General features: G+C 41.2%; 1 protein-coding gene across 3 annotated transcripts; it reads right to left on the reverse strand.

Annotated features, from left to right (window-relative positions):
• Positions 1–3,029: 3,029 nt before the first annotated feature.
• Positions 3,030–5,524, reverse strand: sike1 (suppressor of IKBKE 1). Of its 3 annotated transcripts, none has more exons than XM_080854429.1 (6): positions 5,504–5,524; positions 5,051–5,211; positions 4,831–4,936; positions 4,442–4,584; positions 4,217–4,330; positions 3,030–4,020 (listed from the first exon to the last, which is right to left on the reverse strand). In XM_080854429.1, exons 2-6 carry the CDS (start codon positions 5,207–5,209, stop codon positions 3,910–3,912), a joined length of 633 nt encoding a protein of 210 aa, XP_080710555.1. In that variant the 5' UTR covers positions 5,210–5,211; positions 5,504–5,524; the 3' UTR covers positions 3,030–3,909. The 3 variants fall into 3 exon arrangements, with proteins under 3 accessions (XP_080710555.1, XP_080710556.1, XP_080710557.1); XM_080854430.1 differs by lacking the exon at positions 5,504–5,524 and adding an exon at positions 5,390–5,502; XM_080854431.1 differs by lacking the exon at positions 5,504–5,524 and adding an exon at positions 5,445–5,465.
• Between the last annotated feature and the right edge of the window lie 5,449 nt (positions 5,525–10,973).

Consider the following 10,973-nt stretch of genomic DNA (forward strand, 5'->3'; position numbering starts at 1 on the left):
GAGGTTTACCACGAACCCTGAGTTAAAGTGTAACTTAACCCCCCAGCTCTGAGCCTAACTGCACCCACTGCATAATGCTAACAGTTGGGAGGGCTGGGGGGGGCGTAAACTCCTGTGAATGATCAAGTGTCAATCAGCAAATTGGGGAGGTAGGCCGCCCCTTTCATGCTTGTTTGGGCTATGGGCTGATCAGCTTTGTATCAGTTGGCCAATGGTGAACTGCAACAGTGCTGATTAGCAGCTTAATGTTTGTTTGTCAAACCATTCCCTACATGAGCCTGTCTATCTATCTATCTATCTATCTAACCCAGCGCCTGATCTGCTAAGTGCATGTAACTCTTTGGGGGTTGGGTGTCTTTAGTGTCTTATTTTTCCTGTATTTGTAAGTTCTGCTTGCACCTGTTTATTTGTGTGTGCATTCTTTCTTGGGGGTGTTCCAGTATTTTTGTGTGATCTGGTTGTAAACCCTCTGTCCTATTTCAGTAGGTTGGCTACATAAAAGTGGGTTATGGTTGTGATAAGTCTTTGATAATAGATATTATATATATTATTTTTGTGTGCTCTCAAACTTTCCTTTCATGAAATATTGCCTAAAATCTTAACTATATTTTATATTCTTATACTCTCTCCTTTTTGGCTCTGTGTTCTGAGCATCAGGGTAACACAAACACTTAGTCAGACTACACTACATAATTTTTCGTCAACAATATTGCGCATTGATTTTGTCACAGTTAGTGTTTAATAAAGTCGGTGCAGTCTTAATCATGGACAAAAAGGTTGTTGATGAACATATTAAGACATAGTTTTCATTAACGTAATTTACACACTTAAAAATGACTGCTAACATTGTCCACACAGTTGCACTCAAGAGAAACCGTGAGGAGTTCTGATATAAGCTCAGGTTTGTCTTGAGTGCTTCATTGCTAATCCCCTAAGCTGATTTAAACACCCGCTCTTGTGTTCTGCTCTGATAGCTATGCTGGGCTACTGTAGTGTCCTGATTCCACTGGAGGCGATGAGCCTAATGCCTCTGTCTGGAAAGTTTCACCAGATCCTGTTCTAACTAGGAGTAATTTATGATGGCCCTCAGAGCAACACACTTAAACCTAGGAAATAATAATAGACAAAATGAAGAAAACACCTTCATCAAGTTTATCACACATGGGCAGCATTACAGAAACACGCTGCAATTACACCGAATGACAACAGACTGTTTACAGAGGACACTTCAAAGTGATGAACATGTCTGTACATGCTGGGTGTTTCTCAAAGTCAAGGATGCTTCCTAGGTAGGATGGGTCCTTCTGAGTCCTTCCAAGTCGGGACCTACAAAGGCTAGGCAAGACTCCATCTTAGCATTTGGAGAACAAACAATGTAACAGTCTAGCGGTGTGCGGGTGTGCGACATTGAAAAGATCCTGCCTTCACATTCTATGCTGCTTAAAAAAAAAAAAAAAGGCTCTGGTACGTGCACATTGGATTGTGTGGGTGCTTGAAATGTCTTTGAATGGAGGAATTTGAAGGATCCTAGACGGTGAAACAGCCCTTTGTTGGAAACGATGAGGTAGCATCCTTGAAACGCAGCCATCAAGGATCCTTCCTTGACTTAATAATAATAATAATAATAATAATAATAACAATAATGATTCATTTTATTTTTAACGCACTTTTCATTCAAAAGAATCTCAGAGTGCCTACATATTAGAAACTTACTATAATAATACAATAATAAAAAAAAATGTGTTAACATAAGCATAATAGAAAACTTAGTGGTGCTAGATTTAACATAAGGCCAGAAATGCCTTCCTGAATAAAAATGTTTTGGAAAGACATCCCATGTCTGCTGATGACACTACCGAGGGGGAGCATGTAAATAATGAAGAGGATGGGGCAGAGGACCGACCCTTGCGGAACACCACAGGAGACAGGGAGCTGTCTGAACTTGCATCTTCCCAGTGAGAGATATTCAGTTCTGCCAGAAAGGTAGGACTGAAACCACTTGAGTGCAGAGTCTGATAGTCCAATGGTGGTGTGAAGGCGCTCTAGAAGGATAGTGTGGTCCACTGTGTCAAATGCATCAGTCAGGTCCAGGAGGATGAGGAGTGAGAGTGATCCTGCATCGGCTGTCATCAGCAGGTCATTCGTCACCCTGAGCAGAGCTGTTCAGTGCTGTGGGCTGAATGAAATCCTGATTGAAATTTTTCAAACAAGTTGTTGTGTTTGAGGTGGTCCTGAAGTTGAGAAGCAACTACCTTCTCTACCACCTTGGACAGGAAGGCAAGGTTTGAGATAGGCCTGTAGTTGGCTAGGATCTCCAGGTCCAGGGTAGGACTTGACTTGAGGCCTAACAAGGTAAGCCTTTTATTAATGGCACGCAACCGTACGACTGGCTAACACTAGATGGCACCACAGTGCCTGATGATGTACATTTGTGTTCAGATCATTTTTCACCTAATTCTTGTTCTGAGCATGTTTTTCTTTCACAAGCTACAGGTTAGCAACAACAGCCTGGAGGGTATAAATCTGGCATGTATGTAGATTCCATTACTTGCACCGTTTATTGCCACCGTGCTTGGCAATAACCTCAATTTATCCACTGAAAAGCAAAGGTTTATCCTCCATACAGCCAAAATAGCTTACAGGGAATCTTCTGTTGAAGGTTAACAGAGAGCCCATTTTAAAATTATAGAGAGGGAGAAGAGTTCGAGTTCTTTTCTCATGTCTGTTTTACTTATGTCTATCAGAATGTGCAAACTCAGCTAGCTGAAGTATTAAAACGAAAAGTACCCTTACTGCTATGATGTTAGGACCTCACATCTTAAATCCTTTTAGATATAAAATGAAGACAAAAACCAGACTGCCAATCCCTTTTGTTTGGTTTGTTGAGATTACCTTTGGTTGAGGGACATCCAGTATTCTCTCTGTATTATAACTTAATTTCTACTTCTAAGGGATTGAGGCCATTTGATGTGGCAGATTGTGTCTCTATGGGAGCTATAAAGCCATGTTTAAGAAACGACACATTACTATTTGTTATATCAATACGTTTATTTGTATCATAATGTACAACACATGTGTAAAGGCTTGTTTTTTGCTTTCACCTTTAATATGCCATCCTGTCCTGGTTGCTGTGATTTATCCACATTAGTTCCACATTTACTATTAGTATTCATAACACTACACTAGCAGTTACTATTCTGAATGGTATCAGCATTCCTGAGATGAGACATACATAATTTTCTTCCATTTACTCTATTAAAAAACAATACACATCCCTCCATCCTGGACATTACACAGATGTAAAAAACTGTAGGCCTTACATGACATGTTGATATGTTTGACCTACTAGATGCATCAAAATATTGAGAAACGTTTTTCTGTCTACATGTCTACAATCATCAAATCTTTAGGCCAGAGGGTTCTGTAATTACAATTATATTACATCTATGAATACACACCGATTCAGTGTTCTTTGTTTTGTTTTTCAACCTTTGTTTTAAATTTAATGTTGAGTGGCAGTCTCATACATAGTTTGTCCAACCAACTTCAGGCTACATGTGAAGTCATCTTCGGTAAGGAGATTTAGATATGACAGTACACCAGCATGAGAATAATTGAAGACAAAAGTACAAAACATCCAGAAAAATAACAACGCATTTGTATTAACAATGGCCAAAGGTCAGTGATTCGACCGTCAAGAGCGTGATTGAATTTCCTGAGAAAAAAAAGACAGACATGCACCTGTACCTCAAATCCAAATGGAACAGCACTAAGGTGTTGAAGGAAACATCCGAACACATATATTTAAGACCTGTGGTGGATGGATTCTAACCTGGCATTTTAGCCAAACCAGGTGTTCTTGGCAGCTTGAAATTCTACCTCCACAGAAAGGACCTCGGTGCAACCCCACTACTGGTCACAGAGACATGCCTCAGGCTCTGGCTGACCCTCTTCTTCTTTCTGTGCTTTTATAGAACTCTTACTGATGGATAGGAGGTCTCGAAGTTCCTTATTCTCAATCTGGTAGACATAAAAAAACATAAAAAGGAAACAATTCCATTATGGCTTCTGTGCATGGCTTCTGTGCAAGTGCTTATCCATTTTTGGAACCTAGGTACCATGTTGACTTTGCATTTACGACTAACAACTTAATACATATTTTAATATACTTGATTTGATTGTTTACTCTGAGAGTCCTTATAGACAAATAAGATACCTCAAGCTGTGCAAGTCTTTCCTGCACAGAACAGTAGTGCTGGTCATCCACATGAACAGCTTTTCTCATCACTTGGCCCATCTCGCATATCCTCTCCAGCTGGCCTTGCACCTCCTGAAAGAGAAAGGGTTATTAAAATGACATGAAAATAACTTTAAAATGACTTAGAAGATAAACTCATTGCATTTGGTGAACAACATGCAAGATGCAGAGGTATACAGGGACCTTGGCATGGTCCTTATGAAGATTTAACACAGGTTTTGTATCAAGTTTCTTCTTCCCCATCATCAGTTGAAGCATTTGTTTGCGGTATCGACCCATGATCAGTTCCAGTGCATACTGGTGTTCCTCTAGAGATAGCCAGAGCTCTGTTGAAAACAGACAGAAAAATAAAGTACAGTTTGGTGGTTGCTGTGAAACATAACTCCTGCAGGTCCAGGAAAGAAAACACTGACGAACATTTCCCACGCACGACACCAGGCTGTAATGTTGTGGGTATTGAGAAGTCAATTCGTAGTAAAACACAGCAGCACTAACTAAGCACAGTTCAGAAACAAAGGCAGAACGTTCTACCACAAAAAATACGTCAGCAGGACGTCGGCATTGATTCTTACCTCTATTCTCCAGCTGCAATTCTTTGATTTGCGTGTTTTCCTGAGCAAGAAGTACGTGTGGCTTGTACCTCGACAGCTCTTGCAACTCACAACTCTCCTCTATGTACTGAAACAAGATCAAGACCACCAGCTCAGACTCATAATCATCTTAAAGTCGGTTGCTTAACAGAAAACACAGACCGATCGTGAAAGTGATAAAGTGAGAACGAAGCCTAGTTACCTTATCTGGGAGTGCGTTACTAACTTCCTTCATGCTGTGAACCCTGTGGCTAAGTGCTCCCGACTGCTCGATTAAACTCTCCGCCGCTGTGTCATGCTCTTTCAGCCGCTCCAGTAGGGTACGGGCATCACCAAGTACCTTTTCTAATGTACATGCCATTTCTGTAATAGCAAAGAAACACGCTGGTGTCAATCGTGATTAACTATAATAAACTAGTCTTTGTAAATGTGACTACAACAGATGCTAGCTAAATAACATTAGCATAGCTAACGCCACTATTTCAGTCCCAAACGTAGTAACCTATGTTAGTTAAATAACAAATATTCGAAAGGTAACTACATGCAATATTCCTAACTGAAACACCCCACAGAACAGCTGTCTCCAGATCACATACTTTACATCCAAATTGAGTTTTTATGGACTATGGATTTAAAGAGAGTACCCTAGACTTGCCTCCGCTACTTTATTTTGACGTCTAGACGCTTTTTGTTAACGCAACTTCCGATTTGACACTGAAGATGAACGACAAAACGAGGCCATATTTTGTCCTTATATGGAGTTCCGTCTCTGAGTGCCTTTCTCTAATCGAGAATTACATCGGGGTTTTGAATAATCGCACTTACCAAGCACTGTGATTATCGAAGTTCTCTGACATGCCCTACATACGTTTGTCGTCCTTAATGTGTGCTGAGAAGTGAGGTTCAGCTTGCTCCCATGTAGCAAAAATCCCAGTTTGCCCTCTTTAACAGCATCAAACCTTTGATCGTCTTGTACGAAATGGTTTTCGGCTTGAAAACTGCCATGGATAAGTTTAGTGTTTGGCACGAGCCTATTCGCGCATGATTGTTGACAACATTCCTTATTTGAGTAGAACGATTAAGGAGACTGGCTGCTGAGATTTGGGTCAAGGCTAATGCCCCTTTGACCTATACTACATATATTGGCTATATGGGAAACAATAATAATAATAAAAAAACAATAGGATATTCTCTGTGATTATAAAATCATAAATTAGCAAGAACAAAACTCACAAAGATCAAACAAGTTCAGTGTTCACCTATTTCCCATACTTCCATACTTTTCCATAATATGGGTAAGTGGTGCAGGCCCCAATCAAATTCAATAAATCGTGCAGCACTTTGGCACAGTGCAGCACATAAGTGACCAGTTGGCAATCAAAGCACCTTTCCTAAGCATTCAGAGAATTCTACAAGCTCCTATCATCACTGCCACTTCCGGGTCATTTTGCTCAGTTAGGAACCTTTCTAAGCAAAAAAGATGATTGAAGTATTTCATGACGTAGCTATAGGTCTACGATACCTACCGGTTGAATGAATGTCATCAACATTGGCCTTGGCGACAGTAGATGGCGTGTCAAGCCATTTTCGATCAGGAGGTCAGGATTTGGTGGGTTAGCTTCAGTCAGTTGGCATCTTAATTGACTGCCGACCTCTGTAGGTCGACGATGGGTGGTAAGCAGACGATCGGTGGTAACTGGTCTCTGATTGGTTAAGACCAGTCACTTGACCAGTCTTAACCAATCAGAATCCAGAATTACTTCCGGTTACCTGCGATCCTCTGCTTAACATCTTCAAAAATGTTGGACCATGGGTGCTCGCTTCCGGCACCATTTCAATACAAAATCCACATAGTACAACAGGCACAAAAAAATAGTGCCGTCTATGCGGTTTGGTGGATTTTGAAGACTGCCCGTGCAATGTTTTGCAACTTGTTATCCTTCTGATGGCAGCCTCATTAAATCAGGCCAATTAAAAAAGGCCAACTATTTACAGATAGAAGTGCACTCCCTTAGGCGGTGTTCACACCTGACTTCCTTTAGTGCTTTTTGAGCGCTTCAGCAGAATTTTGTAACCTTAACAACGGGAATCATACATTCTAGCCATACATTATTATCCGTTAGTTATCATTATTATAAGCTAGCTACTATGGGCGAATAAAATGCAATTTCTTGCTTTAGCTTTGGCGTTTGAGACGGAGGAGGGTGTTCGTAAACAGCCAAGGCGCCGTTTATGAGTGCATAATATCCTCCTCAATGGGGAGTCGCAGGGGGCATTAGTAACTGTAGTAGGTTCTAGGGAAGGTACACGCGTACCTACTCTCCTCGTCCTGATCGGTCTACTGTCAGAAAGGCGCTCCACGTCATCCAGCGCTTTTCTGGAAAGTTGAGAAAATTACACTCAAAAAGGTGCAGCACTGCGCTTTTTAAAACGCTTTAAAAGGGATCTGCCTTATTCCTTTTCCCATAGGATTTCATGTAAAAAAAAAAGGCGCTTGCAGTTGAAAAAAAGCAGCCAAGTGTGAATACAGGGGGGCGACGTCGGTTTACAAGTCAGGAGGTAGAGAAGTCGTTTAGTAATCAGAAGGTTACTAGTTCGATTCCCTGTCGAAGCGTCCTTGAGCAAGACACTGAACCCCTAATTGCTCCTGATGTGCAAATGTGTGTGTAAATGTAACATGCGTATACATTGTATACACCTTTTTGAGTGTAAGTCGCTTTGGATAAAAGCGTCTGCTGAATGTGTAAATGTAACACAGCCTTAGGCTTCATGTAGGTGAATTGTAGTGCTAATGCAGGATGTTGTTTAACTTCCAGAGATATGCTAAAATACATTTCTACATTTGCGGACATAATATATATCACCTGAAACCTACCAATACATTACACAACATGATATCATTTAATGATGTTTTTTTGTTGTTGTTTCCCATTTAGTCTAAATATAAGGCTAATATAACAGTGTGGGCTAAAAGGCATATGCCCCGACACAAACCTCAGCAGCCAGTCTCGGGTTCATGCCCTACACTAAACACATGCATAAAATGGCAGTTTTAAAGACAGAAACATTCACCAAGCAGCATAGACAACTTACTTGTGTTGCCATCTGCATTGTGGCACCTAATTAGCTTTTTGTAAAAAAAAAGACAATTTTTAATTTTCAATTATTTAGTACTTTGTAGGCTGAAGAAATGTCTCTGGCTGGAGTAGCTAGCATAGCATCAGCCATTAAAATCAATGGGGGTGGTACTTGTTGTTAGACGATGGGTGGTAAGCAGACGATCTGTGTTAACTGGTCTCTGATTGGTTAAGTCCAGTCACCTGACCGTCTTAACCAAAAAGGTGCCAGAAGTTAGCACGGAATTACATTATTGTTGGTGGTCAATTATTTAGTTCATTTTAAGGCTAAAGAAATGTCTCTGGCTGAAGTAGCTAGCATAGCATCGGCCATTGAAATGAATGGGGGTGGTACTTGTTGGTAGACGATGTGTGAAGTACGTATGCGTTGCCAACTGGTTTGCCCCTATCTGGCTATGCACTCCGATCAGAAAGCAGCCACAACCCCTAGGTGCAGTAAGAACAGATTTATTTGAGTTGAGCAGGTGGTCAAGTGCAGTTGGTGCTTGCGGTGAAATAATCATACATTAAAAGAAAGGTGTTCGTGTGGTTTTCTGTGAGTAGAGAAATACAGAATGTAACATAATAAATATACATAAATAGCAATCTGTATCAATGAACATAAATGTATGCATATCTGAACAATATACACAATAATAATCATAAATGGTTAGAGTTCACTATAATACAATAAACAGAATTGCTATGATTGTAATATATAAGTACCAGCGCCCAGTGTATCAGCAGTACCGTAATTACAATGCTGTACCTAACGTCACCACAAGATGGCACTCCAAGACCACAAGTTGCCTGGCAGTCTAAACTCCAAGCTAACCGCAACACAGAAACAACTAGATATCTAGATCAGTGTCGAAGCCCGACCAAAACTGTTTGTTGCAGAAAATGACTAATTACAACGGCCAGTGCTATCAAACATCATCACGAGAAAGCAAGGCCAACAGGAACATGAAGTTACAAACTTACATTGGCAGCAACGCACACGGCAACACAATAACGTTATGCTAACATGGTATTTCAGAGCACGTCAACTCCTTTTAGCGGCGGGCGCGAAAAGGAAACTGAAAGTTTGTGCGCGTGCGCAACGCCTCAGCCCTAAAGGCGGCTGCATGCTACAGCGTTGGGGGTTAACGGTTGCGCAAAATTTACTCGGTGCAGTTCATGCTCCCAAAGGTTGCGCGTGTTGTCATGAGCCTGCCATTTGCCTGGCAGATACAAAGCTGTTTCCCTAACAGAAAGTCTGAAGCTTGAAGTTCTTTTCAAACCTTTGCTTGGGTAGCACTGTTAAACTGAGCAGACATGCATACTACATTTGAGTAATCTCATCACGTAACATTCGTTTTCTAAAAACAATCACATAGTATTGCATGTTTAACTGTGGTAGAAAATACGTTAGCTTAATGCTAACGTATATGGAAAATCCTATAGACACCGCGCTAGGTATTAGCATCAAGTAATTCACGTTAATGTTTTTGTATGAGCCTGACATTTGCTCTGCAGATAGATAACAGGTTCCCTAACAGAAAGTCTGAAGCTTGAAGTTCTTTTCAAACCTTTACTTGGGAAGCACTGTAAAACTGAGTAGACATGCAGAATATTTTAGTAACCTCATCTCGTATCATTCGTTGATAGAATGCAGGCTGCGAGGCTCGCGTAAGGGCTTACGTAAAAAATGACGCAAGTCTAGAAAAAGGGGCCGACGCACGCAAGACGTAAGAAGTCGCGCAAGGGTCGCGCAAGGGGCTTGCGCGGCCTCTTGCGCTTGCGCTTACGCTTACGTAAGGAAGCATGAATCAGCCTTAAAGGCAGCTGCATGCTACAGCGTTGGAGGTTAACGGTTGCGCAAAATTTACTCGGTGCAGTTCATGCTCCCAAAGGTTGCGCGTGTTGTCATGAGCCTGCCATTTGCCTGGCAGATAAAAAGCTGTTTCCCTAACAGAAAGTCTAAAGCTTGAAGTTCTTTTCAAACCTTTGCTTGGGTAGCACTGTTAAACTGAGCAGACATGCAGACTACATTTGAGTAATCTCATCACGTAACATTCGTTTTCTAAAAACAATCACATAGTATTGCATGTTTAACTGTGGTAGAAAATACGTTAGCTTAATGCTAACGTATATGGAAAATCCTATAGACACCGCGCTAGGTATTAGCATCAAGTAATTCACGTTAATGTTTTTGTATGAGCCTGACATTTGCTCTGCAGATAGATAACAGGTTCCCTCACAGAAAGTCTGAAGCTTGAAGTTCTTTTCAAACCTTTACTTGGGAAGCACTGTAAAACTGAGTAGACATGCAGAATATTTTAGTAACCTCATCTCGTATCATTCGTTGATAGAATGCAGGCTGCGAGGCTCGCGTAAGGGCTTACGTAAAAAATGACGCAAGTCTAGAAAAAGGGGCCGACGCACGCAAGACGTAAGAAGTCGCGCAAGGGTCGCGCAAGGGGCTTGCGCGGCCTCTTGCGCTTGCGCTTACGCTTACGTAAGGAAGCATGAATCAGCCTTAAAGGCGGCTGCATGCTACAGCGTTGGGGGTTAACGGTTGCGCAAAATTTACTCGGTGCAGTTCATGCTCCCAAAGGTTGCGCGTGTTGTCATGAGCCTGCCATTTGCCTGGCAGATAGAAAGCTGTGTCCCTAACAGAAAGTCTGAAGCTTGAAGTTCTTTTCAAACCTTTGCTTGGGTAGCACTGTTAAACTGAGCAGACATGCAGACTACATTTGAGTAATCTCATCACGTAACATTCGTTTTCTAAAAACAATCACATAGTATTGCATGTTTAACTGTGGTAGAAAATACGTTAGCTTAATGCTAACGTATATGGAAAATCCTATAGACACCGCGCTAGGTATTAGCATCAAGTAATTCACGCTAATGTTTTTGTATGAGCCTGACATTTGCTCTGCAGATAGTTAACAGGTTCCCTAACAGAAAGTCTGAAGCTTGAAGTTATTTTCAAACCTTTACTTGGGAAGCACTGTAAAACTGAGT

Source organism: Sprattus sprattus, assembly GCF_963457725.1.
Source record: "Sprattus sprattus genome assembly, chromosome: 16".
NCBI classification, from domain to species: Eukaryota; Metazoa; Chordata; class Actinopteri; order Clupeiformes; family Clupeidae; genus Sprattus; species Sprattus sprattus.